The sequence below is a fragment of the Strigops habroptila genome, chromosome 4 (assembly GCF_004027225.2).
Source record: "Strigops habroptila isolate Jane chromosome 4, bStrHab1.2.pri, whole genome shotgun sequence".
NCBI lineage: Eukaryota > Metazoa > Chordata > Aves > Psittaciformes > Psittacidae > Strigops > Strigops habroptila.
In genome coordinates, this window is record NC_046358.1 from 10,905,021 (window position 1) to 10,924,112 (window position 19,092).

At 47.8% G+C, this 19,092-nt stretch overlaps 1 protein-coding gene across 4 annotated transcripts in view; it reads right to left on the bottom strand.

Annotated features, from left to right (window-relative positions):
- The window catches only part of SAMD4A (sterile alpha motif domain containing 4A), a 104,514-nt gene that overhangs the window by 11,910 nt on the left and 73,512 nt on the right, over nucleotides 1-19,092 (bottom strand). For 2 of the 4 annotated variants that reach the window (XM_030483778.1, XM_030483777.1), the window contains exons 4-8: nucleotides 11,707-11,970; nucleotides 5,999-6,108; nucleotides 5,271-5,357; nucleotides 2,305-2,599; nucleotides 782-867 (exon numbers count right to left, since the gene is read on the bottom strand). In XM_030483778.1, the coding sequence (XP_030339638.1) occupies nucleotides 782-867; nucleotides 2,305-2,599; nucleotides 5,271-5,357; nucleotides 5,999-6,108; nucleotides 11,707-11,970 (842 nt within the window). The remainder of the gene's footprint in view (nucleotides 1-781; nucleotides 868-2,304; nucleotides 2,600-5,270; nucleotides 5,358-5,998; nucleotides 6,109-11,706; nucleotides 11,971-19,092) is intronic. The other 2 variants (XM_030483780.2, XM_030483779.1) reach the window with 1 other exon arrangement.

Sequence of the window (19,092 nt, forward strand, 5' to 3'; positions counted from 1 at the left end):
CATAGATCAAATAAGCGCAGCTTGGGCACCAGCCTCAGCTACAAGGAAAGGGGCTGCAAGCTGCCTCTCTCCTCTTCTATGCGCAGTGCAGCACGTTTTGGGGTTTGCAGCCACCATCCTTCTCCAGAGGAGATTCTTCTGTGCTTTGACAGCATTATTTTATAAATAAGTAATTGAGAAACATTTAAAGCCTGCAGTTGCTGCAAAGAGGGTGTGCAATTTCCCCCTGACCTCTGCCATATGGGCAGGCAATGAGAAGCAGCTTGTTCTTCCAGGTGCAGCCGGCGTGGGTACAAAATGCTGCAGGACACCGGGGACACCAGGCATCCTCCCTGCCACTGGGCACATCCCAAGCCATCATCTAGCAAACGCAGACCTGCCAGAAGCAGGAACAGATGCCCCTTTGCAAAATACCAAGACCATGTGCTGCAAAACAGGAGGCAGCAACGCCAAGGGATTGCTGGGACTCTCTGATAGAATCCGCCTGCACGCTCATCTTGCGATTTTTTCTTTCATCCAGCTGCTGATCAGACTGTCATGAGCCAGATGAATTTCCCAGCTCTAGGTCTTGGCAATTAAACAAGCGTGGAGAGGGGAGCAACATTTCCATGCACCACCACACTGGAGCTACCGCCTGCTCCAGCCCTGTTCTGACAGAATTACTATTAATACCCCCCAAAAATATTTGTGTTAGAAACCAAGAGGTTTATATAAACAGATACTTTGGAAACAGTTTCTAAGTGATGAGAACAACAGTTTTAGATGATCTGTCACGACTCACCTCGTGGATTAGACATTTGTCTATGAGCTGTAAATAGGAACTTATATTCTCTTCGTCGGGTCGGGAAACTAGAAGTTGTGTGCATACTGGAAAAAAAAGAGAGAAGGAAAATGGGCATGGGGACATCAAGCTGAGGTCCAGAGGGAAGGCTAACAAATGCCTTGGATGTCCCGTTTCCCTTGTCCCACAGACAGGTCTTCTCATCAGCGAGAAAAAACGTCCTTCCCCAATTCCTGCCGTGCTGTCCTATATTTAGGGGCAGATTTTGTTCTCTGTTCTGATGGTGTAAATCCAGAGTAACACCACTGGAGCCACCAAAATTAGACCTGAGCAAATCAGGGGCACAGAATTATTCCCTATGCCTACGCAAGAGCTGGTGCTGGGAGAGCTCTTGCTCCTATGACCAAAATCTGTCCCCACTGCAAACTGATTCCCACCTTTCCCAATGGATTTTAGCCTCTTTTGGAATTAATGCCATAAACGCAAGTGGAAACGAGTTCACAGAGAAACGAGTCTCTCCTGTCATAACCCCCAGGCAGGGATGCCTTGCAGTCCAGGAGGACACCTCGTCCTGGCACAGCCTCTGCCATACATACAGCTTTGTGCATGACAGAGGCATTTTGTCAAGGGCTAAATTCAGCAGCAGGTTTAAAATGGGCCCAGAAACCCACATTTGTCTGTGCATGCAGTCAATTAGCTGGTGAGAAATTTTGCACCAAGTTTTTACAGAGACAACACCTCATCTATTTTTTTTCAAAAAAGGTGTGAAATAAGGACAGGGCTGCTATTTCTTTGTGGCAACCCAACAAGTTTGTTTCTGTTCCTGGTCTCCTGCGTGAGCTTGTGGACGAGACTCCCCTCCTGTCTTCCCCTCTATGAGGTCTCCTCTCTATGCAGCCAGCACCAACACCTCAGGTTAAGGTCTTAACCACCAACAGGGGTTAAGACACATCCAAGCTCACACAAATTTACTCAAAGAGCCCTCTACATGATACATCCCTCTGGTGCACCTCCCACTGTGTTAATCCTACTGCAAAGCCGTGCACCCTGCACCAGGCATGGAATGGCATCTGAGTATTTTGAATGTCCTGCATCTAAAGTTGGGCTTAAGAAGGGACTTGGACCCAACTGATCTGCACTCAAGATGGCTCATGTCCAGCCCATGCACCACTGCTATACACCCCACAAGCAGAGCAAGTCTGAGGGATGCTGCTGAAAACGCCTTTGGACTGGCGTGTTTCCCCCCAGGACTCTGAATGGGAAGGGAGAGGATGCTAACCACCTCTAACCTAGGGCAAAAAGCCTGTCTTATCACTGCCTCTCCCCAAAATCACTGCCCACCTTCCCCCTGCCACACTCTTACTTCTTACCACAGCATGACGTGGCCCCAAAAATCATCACCCCTAAGACTGCAGCTTGCAGGAGCCTGGGGAAAGGCTGTTGCCAGCGCCACCACTGCACACACCCTGCCCTGAAGCAGCTCTCCCTAGCAAGGACACCAATAACCAGTGAGAGCCACTCACCTTTCCCCATCACTCTGGTGAACTGTCCAGGCAGGTCACCTTCAGGCAAAGGGGCGCCCCCCGACTCGCCCTCGCATCCCGGCAAATGGTGCTGCTGCATTCCGCCTGTGGCAGAGTCCTTGCAGTCAGAGCCTTGGCTGTCTGAGCCGATCAAGGACGAGGGGTGATGCGAGTCTGCATCCCGGCTGTGCTCCTCCGTGCTCGAGTTTTGGGAAGAGTACGCTTTGATGGGGGTGAGGATCATTTGGTGTAGTTCCTGCAGCGGGACACGCAAGTTGCCACCTTCCAGGATGTCCTACGGATTCAAGTGGAGAGAAGAGGGTTTGTCTCCACAGAGACAACAGGACATGAGCTATGAACCAAACCCTTACTGGTACCCCCCAGGAGAACCCCAGCGAAGCTGACGGCCTCGCTCCTGCTCCAGGACCCTGCTGCAGGCCATGGCCAACAGCCATGTTTCATTCCCTGAGTCTTGCTTAGACCAGGGGAGCATGGAGCTGCGCAGGCACTGTGTCTGATTATCCATGGATGTGTTCAGACCTGAATCCCCAGAGATAAATGAGCCCTGTCAGCCACTGGGACTGAAAAACAGTGGCAATCCAGCTTTGGCATTTCCAAATTTCCACCAGGAAGATGGCAACTCCATGAGAGCAACTGAGCCTGTAAGATTTCAATGCCCAGACCAGTGACTATTTTGGTCCTTCCCCAGCAATCCCACAATCAAGACAATTCAGCTTTATTTAATTGGAATTTTATTTTTTAATGTGGGATTGTCTCCAATTTCCAGCACTGCCTTCAAACCTGGCTCTCCATTAACTGCTCTGCCCCAAAGCTTGCCATAGCATCATTATGCCCTGGGACCATCACAGAGCTTAGGACCACACTGGGATGCAGGAGCCTGTCCTGCAGCAGTGAAGTGGTGACTACCTGCCCACACTGGGATGGGCTGGGGAAGTGGATGCAGACGAGAAAGGGAAGGTTTCAGGGGGCGCAAAGTAGGTAGGTTGGACACAGAAGGAGAGACCATGAGGCTGCAGATGAACTTACATCCCTATAGCAAAAACATTCATCTTGGAGATCCTGGGGGAGGTCCCCCTAGAAGGGAGAGAATTTGGGTACACCCCAGCCTTACTCTCAGTTATAGTGTGGATCAAGATCTCCCTTTCTATGGTCAGATCCTCATCCCACTGATGGGAAAGAACTGCATTTTGTTTCTAATGTAGCCTGCACCAGAACAGCTTGTTGCAGGCTTCAGCGTGGTCTGGCTCGCGGGATACCACTTGGAAAAAGGCAGCTTTTTGGAGTGAGTCCTGGCTGCACCCAGAGAAGAGACATAAAGGGGGCACACAGGCTGTGTGTGAGCCAGCTGAAGCCCTGACGTCCCTGCTGCACCCCCAGCTTGCTCTCGGGTGTCTCAGCTCCACTTCTCTCAAAGACCTGGTGTTCTTCTGCTGGGCACTATTTCTGGGGAAAAAAATCCTGTTCTGCTAACTGGTGGAGAGGGGTGGAGCACCTCTTTCCAAGAAAGCAGCAATCTTTAGCAGTGAGACACTGCCCAAAAAAATCAAGTCTCACACATGCTCTTGTTTAGCACAAAGACATTGGATGGGAAGCCTGGAAAACCAGAGATGTCTCTTCCTAAGTAAAGCAGTTCACAGGCAGCTCTGAGCCCCAGCAAACTGGGACACGGTCACAGCTCCATGGACCAAACCACCCCAGGAGGGCTCAGAAGCAGTCCCTGCCATTTATCTGCTGTATTTTACAGTGTGCGTGGCTGGTTGTGTCAGCTGAGCTGGGCTCCAGCTCCCGCACTGCGCCAGCCAATCAATACCGTATTTCAAAACCCAGGCAGAGAAGTGGGGAGAGAGGCTGTGCAATTGTCTGGAAAACACATTGCCAAAGCAAGCTCAATCCAGCGGGCTGTCTCTTGGATTTAACAGTTATTATTAATATATGGAGGTAAATATGGCTTTATTAGCTCCTGCCATACTCTGAGTACAATCCCATATTATAAATAAATAGTGAAGCACTGAGCTAACAAAAACACCAATAAATAGCAGCACATCACATAAGTATTTAAAAGCCCCTAGTGGGAGGCTCTGTAAGTTGCTCTTTGAAGATGGTGCAATTAAATATAATATAATGTTGTGATAATAAACAGTGAGAGTTTGGGTGAGTTGCTCCCAGCAAGGCTGTGGTGCTGTTGCTTCTCTGACAGCCATTTCTGCAGAGTTTAAGCTTTTGCTGAAGTGACAGAGAAGATTCTATTTGTTCTTGCTGGAAATTCAAGATGTTGTTCAGGCACCGATGCAGGTATCTGGCTTTTCTTCGGGGGACAGGTTGCCCATATGATGCTCCAGAAAAGCAGAATGGCCCTCGACCTGACAGACACTGGGAAATCCCATCTCTCTTTGGGGATGGAGAGGTAGGAGCAGGGTGGGGGTCCTTGTGCTGACCCCATGCGTGGAGAAGGTCTCATGAGAGGGATAGTGGCATTGAGAAGGGAGAGGTAACCAAGTGGCCGAGGGATAACAAGGGGTTAAAGGCTCTGCCCAGCTGGTTCTCCAGCAGCAGACAGGACTGCAACGGCTGGTGCAGCTAGAGCTGGTCCTGCACTACGGTTCAGAAGATGAACAACCACCTTCACATCAGTGTTGCTGGGGTGGTACCCTCCATCACTTGAAGCTCAGGTGTTTCTGAGCACCCTGGAGCTGGCTAGGGCTTGTACCAGTGCTGCAGGGTATATCTATCCCAGCTGCATGAGTGCCGGAAGTGGATTAAGACCACTCTGCAAAATACAGACCCAAATAAAATCTGCATCTGGTACAAGAGTGTCTGAGACATCATTCAGATGTAGCTAGGCCAACAACAGATTTCTCTGCAAAAGATCCCAACAACATGTGTAACCAAATTAACTCCCGGCCCCTTGAAAAAGAAGAAATACAAAAGTGTTTGTGATTACTTACCCTTTCTAAAGATTTAAGCAGGTTTTGTCTTTCTTTTAGCTTCTGGATACTGATCACTATTTTGTGTCTTGCGCCTTTGGTAACATTCTGCAAACACAGAACAAAACCTGATGTTAACATTTCTGCAGGTTATCAGGTTATCCTAAATCCTTCCTCCACTAAACAAAAAGGGCTGCTACAAATTAATCAAATTTCTGAGTGCAGAGATTAGCGGGGGACATATAGAAAATCACTTAAGAGACTTGCTGAAGATAAGAGATTTCCAACTAGTCTGTCCCTCCCCAGTACATCTCACACAGTGAATGCAAAGGTGCTGACTGGCCCTCTTCATCCCAAGGGAAATCTGAAAGCGGTGACATTTTCAAAGGTTAACAAGGCAATTAGCCATCAAAGCCCCACTGACTTTAAAGGAGTTGGGTACTGCCGACTGTGCCCCTGAAACTCCTGAATTTAATCTCAACTGGAAAAAAATGCAAGTGCAGCCCCCAGTGATGGGACTTTCATGCTGGGATTCCAGTATGAAATCTGGGACAAGGCCTTTTTCAGGTACAGCATGGGTTTTTTCACTCCCCAGCACCCAATTTTCCTTTCTCTTTGCTTCCCAACCACCTGCAGGCAAAAAGCCTTCCATGTGAATGCACAAAAAGAGGCGTTGGAGGTGTGTCATCTACCAACAGTGCAAGCGTCAGGACTGTCGTGGATTGCTTTATGACTTATGTGGGACGTACTTGTGCCTCGAGCTGGCATTCGGTGAGGGCCATCATCTCCTCATATGTCATCTGCGAGAAGAGGGCAGCGTACTTGTGCAGCCGGAGGCTCTTCAGCCAGGCTGGGACATCTGCAGCACAAAGGTAAGGAGATGAGAGCTCCCTCTGAGTTCATGACACTGCTTAACCACACGTTATAGCATCAACAACAACATGAGGAGCTGATTAGCTGCCATCCACCATCCCGCTGCTCCTTCAGGCACCTTACTGAACTTCAAGGACCTTTTGGAAGCCACAGTGCTATGGCTATGGATGGTAGGAGGAACCAGCCCCCGGATGAGGACATAGTGCTATGCGTATTGATGGCAGAAAGAACCAGCCACCAGATGACATGTTCTCAGAGATTGGGTTTCTGTGGCTGAGCCACTGGGAATTAGCCCACAGGGAGCTAGCATCACACCACTGCACGCCAAGCTCCTCACTGCCCTTCCCCCAGGAACGTGGGAACTGCCAAAGCTAACAGTGTGGTTGAGTTTAGGATGAGCAAGTGGCTGTTTTGCAGATGGCAGACACTGCTTTATGGTGTGAGGAAAGACGGTATGTGCTGAAAATTTAAATGGCTGCTTAAAGAGAAATAAAAAGATGATTTTTTTTTGAGCATGGAAAAATGATGTGTCATCGAAGATGGCCCCTTCTGTTTCAGAAGGGTGACTTGGGACCTCAATTGCACTGACTGAAATGACTTCTTCCTTCCCATTTGCTATCTGCAATGTAGCACCTCTGTACACAGCTGGATGGGTACTCAAAATACTTTTACCTAAAAATACTTTTACCCTTCTGACATCAATGTGGTTTCACAAGGAGGGACTCGGGAGGTGAAGCCTTCCTCTGCAACATGCAAAACCCCACCAGACCCCCATGATGGGGTGTCCTCCACAGAGAATGCAATGGGACATGAGCCTCCTCTGCTACCACCTGCCCAGCAGTTACTCAGGGTTTCACAGGTTTGGGGGGCGTGTGCTGACACTCCCCAAAGTGGGGGGACCCTGCAGATACCTGTGCTGCAGCATGACACTGTGTCCGTGATGACGCTTTCGTTTTGCATCCTAAAGGCTTCAAATGCTGTGCCAAATTGGTACCTGCTTTATTTAGCACCTACAGCCCGACAATACCCTGGTCTCAGACTACCGAGCTTGCGCACTCTGTTCCCAGCAACCTTTGTTCGTTAGTCCTTGTCCCATTCCCCACCAGCAAGACACGCAGGAGTCCTGTCTCAAGCCATGCTGGGTGCAGTAACAATGAAAAAACAGTGTTTCAGCCCAAACCCCCACACCTTGAACGGAGTGAGCACCCGTGTGCTTGGGAAACGTCTCTTTTGGGGCTAAACACCAGTTAGCAGCAACACTTGCCTTCTCTTAGATTGTTCCTGAGTCAATGCAAGGGGTATGTGTTGAGCATGTGAAGGACCCCATGTCAGGCAGGGGCTGACGATGCAGAAGAGCCCCAGGGGAAGACGTGATGGCTGGTGGCGAGGCTGCCCCAATGGGGTTCTTCTGCCCAATGTGCGCACTGAGGGAGGAGATGGAATGGGGGCTTGCACCATTTTCAGAGTGATTTGTACCCACTGTGTGCTTCCCCTGCCAGGCTGGGGCTGGCATGGGTGCTGGTGCTCTGCTCACCATCCCGGAGGCCTGCATGAGGACAACCTTCATGGCCATGTCCAATAACCTTCTCTAACACAGCCAACCTCAAAGGTTTTCTAGACTGATCTGACTGCAAAGTGTGAGGCCAGACTTGCTTTGGAAAGGGATAAGATGATGTGAGGAGGACAGTCCCATTGCTGGGACATCCCATGGAATGGGTGGTCTCTGTCCAGAAAGCCCCACACTGCTGAGTGCCAGATGCAAGTCAAGGATCACCACAGACCTATTCCTGAACCAACACCTCATCACTGGAGGGGACAGGGCAAGATGGACTGTTGGTTTGGTCCCCTAAGGCAATTCTTACATCTGCCAGAAGTCTCCTGCTGCCCACTGCCTGGGCTGACCCCAAACCCCACTCATGTCTAAGTAGAGGATGCAAACAGCCCCAGAATGCTGTGTTTCGCTCACACACGCCATCCTTTAATACACAACAGGATTCGCGTTTCAATGAAATTCCTCAAATGCTGCACAGATCAACCCCACACCAACCATGGGGTCAAAGCAGTAACTGAGCATGGATGGGCTGAACTTTTGCTGTTTTCCAAATGTCCTGACATGCAACTGTCCTAAAACCTACTACTGGAAGCCTCTTAAACCAATTACCAGTTTTCTGTTTAAAAAACCATAAAAGCTATTAGCAGAAAGCCCTCTGTTTCCAGCACAGGACTGGCAGGCTCGAATCTCAACTTCATTTTAACACAAAACCATGCCATTTTAATGACGACACATTAAAAGCCTTCCTGATCCCTTGTCCCCGATTGCAAACCCCATAGGGACATTTTCAGAAGAGAGATATAACTTCATATAGACATAAACCCTGCTGAAAAGCCATCTCCAACCTTTGCAGAGAGTCAGAGTACAGAAGCAGCTCTTCTTTCTCTTTTCATCAAGCCTCTCTGGACAATCTCCTAATTTTGGGGAGCTAAGACACTCCTACAGCCCCCTTGCCAGTGGGAATGGCAATCCCAGGCACAGGCTGGGGAGAAGGAGCAACCACAACACACAGAGGGATGGTGGTAGGGCTTTCCCCATTCCCATTGGGAAGAGGCAATCAAGAGGTTCAAGGTCTTCTAAGGTGATTTCATGGTCTTCAGAAAGTCAAACTTGCTAATGTTCCCCACAGAGCAGTGAGCCGCTCGCCCGTGGAGCTACTCTTTAATCACTAATTACTGGGAGCTAATTGCAAAGTCATGGCATGGCTGTCAAAAACGCTGTGTCTGATGCGAGCAGCAAAGCGAGGACTTCCATGCTGCTCATTGTTCCCTATGAGCATTAAATGCTGGAGTTTGGCTGGCATGTGTGTATCTAGCTGCTGGCACGGAAATTTAGGAGGAAAACAATTCACCCCACCATATACATATACACAGGACATCTTCAGAAATGTCCTTATGGCACACTGTCCTAAGCCATAGACACACTCACAGAAGAAACCCCCAGCTCTACCCAAACCCTCCTCCTAGTGCGCCCTGCGCTATGCAGCGGACAGAGAGACGGGCTCCACAGGGAACAAAGTGCCCGTGTCTCCCCCCTGGAGAAACCAGGGGCCAGGAAAAAGCCAAATGGCACTTTTCCTTCAGCATGAACATGAATGGAAAGGGTAGAAATAGGTGACATTAGGGCATGAAGATAGATGGAAAGGAGAGAAATAGGTAACATTAGGGTAGATGAACTGCTAAGCCACATTGGATGGCAGGGTCTGTTGCGGGTCTGGTTTCCCCACTATCCTCCTGGATGTGTTAAAGGAGGAAGCTGACCAGAGACAGGGGTGACACCAAGCCACAAGAGCCGGCAGGCACACGGGGAGACGTGGCTGCAATTCAGAGAAGGGACTTGGCAAACCGAGCAACCGGTCTGGATGAAATAAGATGCAACCCAATAAAAATGCACAGTTGTGCGTTTCTGTAGGAACAAGAAACGGCACAAACTGAGGGCAGGGAACGGGCAGTACTTTTTTTGCAGGAAAGCTGTGGGGATACAATGGATCATATGCAGCCCGCGGGGGGTGTGTTATTTGAGGACGATGAGCTATATAGCCACAGGAACGCTGTCTGTATGGCAACCAAGTCTCTGCTCTGCTCTCAAGTCCAGTTTTGGGCAACACAGCTCCAATAAAATATGGACTTTCTGGGAAAAAACCCAGCAGAGAGAAGCAAGAACAACCCCAAGTTTATAAAACTCCATCTGGGAAGAAACTGGATTAGTTCAGCCTGAATAAAATACAGCAGAGGGGGGAAGACACAGCAGTTATAGACACCAGAGGCTGCAGACAGCTGTTTTGCAGCTCCAAGACAGCAGGACAAAAGCTATTTGGCTGACTAAGTAACAGGGGGAATCAGGTTTAGATGTTTGCAAACCTTCCTCCAGAGGAGGATGATGCCCAGGAAGGGATGGCCTGAGGAAGGGCAGCCATCTCCCCTGAGGGGACTCCATGCAGCAGCAATGGGCTGCCTTAATATGTGGAGTTTAACTGATTATTGCTCGTGGACAACCTAATACCACTTTCCAGTTTTGCAGATTTGGCCATACAGATTGATTGCATTGTGCTAGAAAGTTTCTATCCACACAGGTCCTGGAACTGCAGCTGTGGATCACAGGGAGCCAAGCTCCCCTGGTCTCCTCCCCAGCTCCATCAACAGAAACCTGGAGAAATGAAGGGTTAAACAGACCCCTCTGCACCACTTGCTCCCAAAAAGGGTCTCCCTGGCCTGATAGACTACAAGATCTGGCCCCAGGCATGGAAAGCCTTGGGGACTTCATACTGATTGCAGCTTAGTCTTCAACATGCTCATGGTGGCCCCTCTGAGCCTGCCTATCTGCCTGCTGGTTCAACCAGAGGGTCATGCAGGCAGCAAGAGCCACAGGTAAGCAAAGAACCTGCAACGTGGCTGGAGATGAAACATCCCTGGCTGTGGTACGTGATTAGAGGTTCACTGGTGAGCAGAGCTGCTGAGAAGCAAAGCCTGGCTCTGCAAGGATGTCATGTACAGAAAACTCTCCTGTCACATCTACAGCCCATTGCCCCCACTCCAAAGCAATGCTATGGTGCAAACGGAAGAGGGCTGAGCCCCAAGCATCTATCTCACGGGGGAACCATGAGGGTTTTTTCATGCATTCATTTCACACACATCAAAGTCATAAGTGCCAAGTCAAAAGCAGTTCCACATTACAGAGATTTACACATATCTAGATTTGTCCATAAATAGAGTAAAATCAGACCTTGTGACTACTAAAAAGTATGACTGTTTCCTTATTCTGACACATCATTGGTCTTTACACAATTGAGTTGCTTTGCGTCAATGAAAACTGCAATTGTTTAAATCAGCCTGTGATAGCTGGGGGTTCATTTTTAGTCATTTTGTCTGTTCACAGGACCATAGAGTCTGCGTTTGCTCAGTTTTTATCTATTTATTCCTCTACAGCCTGAAGTTTGCTCTTCATCTTTGACTGCAGCAACAGGGTTTTGTTTCTGCCTTGTTTACCAACAGGATCACATAAATTTATTGGTAAGAGTCTCTGTGAAATGCAGGTGGAACGGGAAAAACAACTGAAATACACAGGATAAATACACTGCAAGCAAGTATCCTAAGCCAAAACTTCCCCAAATACTTGGTGGGTACCAAACATTGCAATGGTAAATCACATGTGGCTTGCTAAACTTACACTAAGCTATTTTTCACCGTAATAAAAAGTGAAAAGAGCACCACTCTCAGCCAAAAGCCAGAGGCTATGGAAAAAATCCAGCTTTTTTGAAAGCTAGCAGCTTGCAGGATTTTGGGACAAAACCAGCTCACCAGCACCAAACTATAAGACATCAGATCAGAACCAACCGCTGCTTAAAAGAAAACCTAACTTATACCCCTAAGCCTAAATTCCTAAGCTGGGAAGAAACACTGAAAGGCCCCACCTGGTTACAAGCACTCTCATCCAAAACCGCCAACCGAGCCCCGTGCTGCCGGGAAAACAGCTTTTCCCCTCCTGCCTCTGGGTGCTGGCGCGGTGGGGGGAGGCATCTGGTTTTTCACTCACCTTTCATCCCACTCCCTTCCTCCTGGAATGTGTTACGAGCGGAAGGCTGATCTTCTAAATGTTCACTCCCACCACTTCCCGAAGAGGCTACACTGCTTTGTGGAGACAGGGGGGCATGATCAGAAGGGATGCACTGGGGTCCTCTAGCTCGTAAGTCCTCATGAGACATCCATCCATGTCCTAGAGGTTGGTTTGGCACATTCATGGGTGGGGTAAGGGACACAGAGCGTTTCAAAGGGCTGTGGTGTGTCTGGCCTGAGAGAACTGAAAAATAAAAAAAAAAAAAAAAAAATCAAAGAGGTTATTCCCCCCTCGCGGCCCGGGATGCAGCAGAGCCCCCCGAAAAAATCACTGACATCATAAAACACGTGCTGGTTGGCCACGGTGCCTCGATGATGGCTTCGCAGTGCCCACAGCTACCTGAGCCCTACCCTGAGCTCTCCGCTTTGCCTCCCAGGAAGCAAAGGGGACAGGAGTACCTGCAAGGAGATGGGGTTACACAAGCTATGTTGGGCTGCTTGAGGAAAGGTATTGTGTGGATTGCATCTCCAGGAAAAAATGAAAAATCAAACAGCTCTGGAGGTTTTCCCCATGCAGAGTCATGTACCGACAGCAAACTTGAGCTTGGGACGGTGCTGGGTGCTTGGCTGCTGCCTCTCGCCAACCCTGGAGCCCGGGTGGTTGTCTCCTTTGCAGAGAAGGCACTGCTGCTATTGCAGCTGTAATGCGAATTTGCAAGTGACTACACTGAGGCCATGAAACTCACTCTGCTAAACTCATTTGGACCTGTATTATTCTAGGAAAAGCATAAAAATCCCAAGACTGGGAATGTCCTCACACAGACCCAGGGGATGCTTCTCTGTCTCTCCTTTGGGATAGCACTTGGCTTATGCCCTGAAGCATGAGCATTTACACATCTGCCTAACATCACTGTGGAGGTACTTATCATCCATAGAAATGTCTAAGCCTTGTTGAATCCTACTAAGATCTTGCACTTAGCTGAGCTATCATCAGCAATGAGAGCATCCCAGCTCAGCCACCCATCAGGTGTGCTTCCCACCACAGGCCTTGTAACCCTCCACAAAGGCAAACCCTCAAGGCAATGGTGAAAATACACCCATGACAAAGAGGTCTTCCCCTCTTTGAAGGTGAATCCCCCCAGGAATAAATAATCTTTGGAAAGCTTTGGATTTGTTTTTCTTTCCCAGTTGTATAAGGGTTTGTATTTCCTGGCTTAAATTTTGATACTACCAAGTTTAATTTGTTTTAACAAATAACTTTAACACTGCTAGGAAAAAAGTGATGCACCAACTCCTGCGATTTGGAGTAATTCCTTGAAAAAGGCTTTACAATGAGTAGGTATTTACTTGACTTTCAGTCAAGTACAGAAATACATCTTAGGCATGCTAAAGTATTAAAAACCCCCAAATCACAGATTTTCTGACACTTTGCTAGAAGTGTTGCAACTTGAATAGATTTTTAAATACAATTTTTAATGAATAGTCTCCATTTTTCACTGCTCTTCTTCCACACTGTCTCATTCAGTTTTAGTTATCTCCTTAAAGATTTAGGTATCTTTTTCTCAGGTCCTTTGGTTAGTAGGGATAATACATGGTATTTAGAGGAAAAGAGGAAAAGAGGAATATGAACAAACTATCTTTGTTTCTGTTAATGAAAAATGTATTAAAATATTTGTCTGTTGGCTAACAAAATTCAAATTCCACCATTCACAAAGTCACTAAACTGCTGGTTAAACCATAAATGCAGTTAATGTACTTTAATGCATGGATTTAGGATGTAAAACACTTGTTTAATGTTTTATTGCAGTTACTTTTAATGAAATTAGTTGAACTTCATGGGGGCTGTTTCCTGATAACTGAGACCAAAAAGATATCTGGAGTTAGCTGTCACTCAGCCAAGCCGTGCCTCGTTGCCCACTGGGATAATCAGGACAAGTTCTGGATCTAGTGCTACGGGAAGGTCCTTTCTGGTTTGCGTCAAACCCAAGCCAACGCTGCTGTTTTTAATGTGCCCCTGGGTATAGATGTGGGGTTCACATTGTGATGGCTAACCAAACTCCTGCACTGGTTAACAAGGACTCGTTTCTAGAGATAAGAGCAAATTCTGCAGAAAGACACCAATTTCTCAGAATTAGAGCTCTTAAGCTTCATTGCAGGGTAGATGAAATCAAAAGCACATTTTCTGCTCTAGGGAAATCTAAGGGCAGAAGAATTAAAATGACCTTTCAGTCCACATGAAACTGAAGCAAAAACTTTTCCACTTTTCTTTCAAATCAAATTTCTTAACTCTGTACAAAACCTGGGGGAAATTCATTGTCCTCGTTGCTTTTCCTCCTGAAGCACCAAAGCACTAAAGCTCACTAACCCCCTTTTTTGCATTGGCAGGAATTCATCTGAACCACGCATGGCTCCTCCATGTTTTTTCCTAATACAAAGGAGTCTTGGTGGAAACTCCCCAGCCAGGTGTACTGTGCTCTGTGCTGTAAAAATTAAGTGGGGTTTAATTCCCAACTAAAGCCTGGGGGAAAACCTGCCACCAAAGCCATCTCTGCTGACCAGAAGCGTAATGAAAATGAGCAAGTAAAGGGGTTATAAAAGGAGGGGAGAGAAAAACCCAGAGCTCGTTTGCATTTATTAAGCAGCCGGTGCCACACACAGCTAATGGATGAGGCCAAAAACCTGTGGATTCCTGTAATGTCTAAATTGTTCCTAGTTCTGAAAGTGTCGTCTTCTACCAGCACATAACACTAACATCATGCTGCGCAGGGAAGCAAGGAAATGGCTTATGGTGAAGAATTTCTTCCCTTCCCATTAAATAAGTATAGAAACATCTTCCAAAAGTCTCCTGGCAGAAAAGGATGTCAGTGAGGACCCGGGACTATTTTCAGAGCAGTGTTATGTTTCCTAAAGCTCTGTGATGCATCCTGATGGGGAAATAGATGGATTTCAGAAGGTCTTGGCCAAGTTATTTCAGCAATTGGCTTTGCAATTGTACCCCCAAAAGAGCACTGAAATGGGGCTCTGTAGATGTCATATCACCCACCCAGAAGAAAAATATTTAGCATTAAAAAAAAAAAAGGGAAAAAAAAGAAAGATAAATCAGTTGAAATGCAGCCCCATGGCTGAGCACCAAAGCGGCACTGCCCAGAGCCCCTTCCGTGCCTGCTGCCCCCAGCTGTGGTTGCACAGCTAAGGGGACAGAAACCACGCTGAATTTGTTGGGAAAAACTCTGGTTTAGGAAGTATTTTTGCCCTTTTGAATGAATGAGAGATGCAGGAGAGTGTATCTAGTGTGCTTTTTGGATGGTCCAAGGTGAACCCAGGGCTGCCAACAGCTGAGCTGGGACAAGTCACTTGAAGTGGTGCTGCCTATTTTGGTAGGCAAGGGCTAATTTCAAGAAGGTTTTTGTTCGCTGAAGATCATGTGGAACAGCGTCAGACATTTGTGTTGTGGTTTCCCAGGGTTTCGGGCCAATTTTTCAGCCTGAGAAGGGAAAAGCCACCCATTGCTGTAATAAGAGCTGAGGAATTGGGCTCTGCAGGCAGACCTTCCTCCACGCGGCATGCAACGGCTGACGAGGTGCTCACTTTCCCTCTGCCCCAATGCACCCTTCATTAAATCTGGCTTAAAGTGCAGCAAAAGTCTTTGACAAGACACACGTGGGGCTGGTGTGAGTATTTCCACCAAGAGCCAGATGTACTGCTGGATACAGTGGAGTGTTCAGATCGTCTCTGGACCCGGCGTGCCCTCCACCACTACACGGTCCCCACCAGGTCCCTGAAACCCAGAGGACCTTTACAACCTCCTCGCAACCCTTTATACCAGTGCACAGTCCATACAGCACATTACAATTCAGAATAAGATCCTCCCCATGGCTGGAGAAAGGAAAAATCACTGCAAGGTGCATGCTGAACTATTCGGGAGATTTTTTTTTTTTTTAGTTTAAAAACAGCACTTCTTCTGCAGATCTGGCTATGGTGCATCATCAGGCAGTATCTAGTCATGTACAGTTTATTTTCTGGTCTGAAGATACCTGGAGCAGCAGCTTGATCCCAACTTACTATATGAAGTGGGGATGTTTTTAATCTGCCAAGGCCACAAGGTCTCTTGCGCAGCCCTGAGACACCCCCATGGTGGGGAAATACTGAGCAGCTCCTGCAATCCTCCTCGCAAAGCAACCACCAAGTTCAACTCAGTCCTCTCCTTCACCTCCTCCTTGCTACCCTGGTCACGAAGCATCCTCTCCTGCAGGAAGACTCCCTGCGCTGGCAGACCAACACTCGTAGCTTTTGCAGCGTTTCTGTGCCAAGGACCCTTGGAAACAGCTGCTGGAGGGTCACGCTGCCCAGCTGGCACCCAGCCTCCTTCCTGGGCACCTCATTCACCAGCTCCCCATGCCGCTGCAGGCAGCTCCAGCATGGTCAAAGCAGAACCTGATGGAACATTTTTCAGCTCAACATCCCCTAAACCCTTGGAGCCTTTTCTTCTGCCTTTTCTTTTTCCCCTTCCCTGGGTTTTGTGGCTGTGACTTTAACTACGTTGTTTGTATGATGCCAGATAAACCATGTCCTTGCTTCTAAATCTGAGGCTGATATAAGCCATGTGGGGGTGAAACCAAGGATCCTAAATGCAAGCAGCCACTGGGTAGCTACGTGCATTAGGAAAAAAGAAATACATAAGCAGAATGCTGCCTTGAGCAGAGACATTAAGAAGAAGCACAGACTGCAGAAAAGCCTGTCAAGCAAACTTTTTTTAAGAAATGACGTTTTTAAACCCATTTCCTGTGTTTAAAATGTCCTGTTCAAGAAACTGGACAAGGAAAACAATAACTCCGTTGTTGCTGCTTTCTCCAAGCAGTGCACGCGAGGCCCCATCCAGGCACAGCCAAGGAAGGGGATGTCTCTGCTGACCGCCACAGAGGGTTTCACAAGCCCCTGCATGGCAAGAGCATGTGTGGATCCAATGTTTGGCCCTGGCAGGAACTGCTGTTATTGTTATTTACTCACTGGTGTGCAGCAGGAGTGGGGCTGCATATAAAGACATGCAAACACAGCTCTTAGTGGCTTCAGCAATCTGATGGGATGCATTTCTGGAAGGAAGCTCAGCTCGTCTCACTAAGGAGCAGGAGCTCAGGAGTTGCCTTCTAGGCCCTTGCGTGGGGCTTCCCACCAGAGCATCCAGCACAGAGGGAGCAAGACAGACCAGGTGTGAATCCCAACTGTGATTTAACTTGCAGACAACAGGATGCACAACACAGCGGCTGGGGGAGGTGGGAATAAGTGCAGGGGGTGTGGAGGATTAAAGGCACGGTGCAAGAAGGTGCTGCCCTGAACCACGCTGCTCTCCGGGTAAATGCAGCGCCCTGCTCTCCAAGCCAATAAATGTGGTTTCTCTCATACGTTTATACACAAACCACAGAACAGTGTTCGCCCCTGGGGAATCCCGGTCAGCCAATAACAACGCTGCTGTGCTGAACCCAGCCCCCATCATTATCGCAGAATTCACTTTTTTTTTTTACCTATGGGCTCCCAGGGGAAGGTCCTCCCCTACTCATGGATCAAGCCAGATAAACAGTGCTGGGATACAGAACCTCTCCTTCCTATGGTCCTTTTCCACTCAGAAGAGATGTCCAAGAGCATCTGCTTTGCTCAAGCAGCAGCCCATGCTCCCCACTGCCTCCACCAGATGCTCGTAAGATCCCTGGTCTGAGGAGCATCTGTCTCCCGAGACCACCGACAGCATCAGCTCCTACCACACGTTACACTTCAGATGGAGAAACCCCTCCATCAGTTATAATCACTTCAGGAGGCCAAGCTGGAAGATGTACATCCTTTATGTAGCAATATGCAACCTGTGGGAAACTGCGAGTAAGAAAAGGGTCTTAAGCCAGTTGAGTGGAAGGGGTGAATGCAAAAACGTCTGTAAGTGCCCCAAGAAACTGGGATCAAATAATCCCTAAAGAGTCATTAAAAATCTGAGGAGTGAGTGAAGGGAGAGTGTGCCTTTAGCAGTGACGGAATACAGGAGGACAACATGCATCTTAAATGATGTACATCCCACAATCATCACCCCACCATCATCGGGGAAGTTTCACCGAGAAGGAAACAGGGCTTTGCTACAGCCCTGTAGCCTTTTCTGTCCTCACCAACTTATTTGGGATTTTCTCCTCCCTTGTCTCTTTTTACCCACTTTCTCTCATTCAAAAAAGAACATTTAGTCCTCCTCTCTTGGAGGCACATGGCCTGGATTGTGCAAGACAAATTCCTCTGCATTTCAGCCTTACTATCTTCTTCTGGCCTCCGGCTCTTGCACGCCCCATCCTGAACACCCTCTATTTGGGCTGATAATGTCATATTCCTTCTCCTCTATCTTCTTCTTCCAAGAGCATAATATCTTACCAGCTCCAGGAGAGAAGCAGTGCCTTTTGGGTCTCTGGAGCCACTGAGGGGCAAATGCAGTATCCAGTTCCCCACATGAGAAGATGCAAAAGATACTGCCCAGCAGGGACACGTCGTGACTCGCAGTACTGCCCCAAATACCGAGCTCTGCAATGCTCTCCAACAGTCGCCAGCAGCAACAGGTCAGCCACAGCTGCTGTCATAAAACATGTATTAATTCTTTCCCATTATTGCTCCAAATTAACTCAGCTCAGCTTTCCACCTCCTCTACATGCCGACAGCATATGCAACCTAAAAATCTGCCCTCATCATCCTCCAAAACATTCCCAACTGCTCAGATATTGCCTTGCATTCCAGTTATGACACAGATCTCTGCGCCAGCTAACATGAGACTATATTGCTCAGCAAATGGGGGGGGACTGTGCTTACAAGAAAACATCAAATGCAGAGGAACCAGCCTCGAATAAAATTGCATAACAAATGGGAACAGCAAACTTGAGGGGAAAATAAAATAATAATAAAAATTATCTTCAATGCTGCCAAAACCGAGCCATTGATTCCAGCGCGTTTGATCCATTTGCATGCAGAGAGCTTTGCTTTGGAGCCGAGATGGAAACAGAGTCTTAATATAGCTGGAGAAAAAATATCCTTCTTGCACTCTCCTAACTGCACTTTGATAGGAAGCAGCCATAGAGCAGATGGTGCCTATATATAATCACCAGACCTATTATCCCAGCCTCTTTTAGTAATTTGAAGGATGTGATAACCACAAGGAGAGCAGCAAATATTCCCCCTCTCTCCCTCCTTTCCTTCTGCTAAGAAAAATATATAATAAAAAAAAAAGAAAAAAAAAAAAGGGAAAGAGGAGGAAGCTATAATTATGGTAACAACTAAAAGAATTCCCAAATGAAGTAAATAACTATTTTGTGCACTGTTCCTTTAAACCAGAAGTCAAAAGTTAATTAAA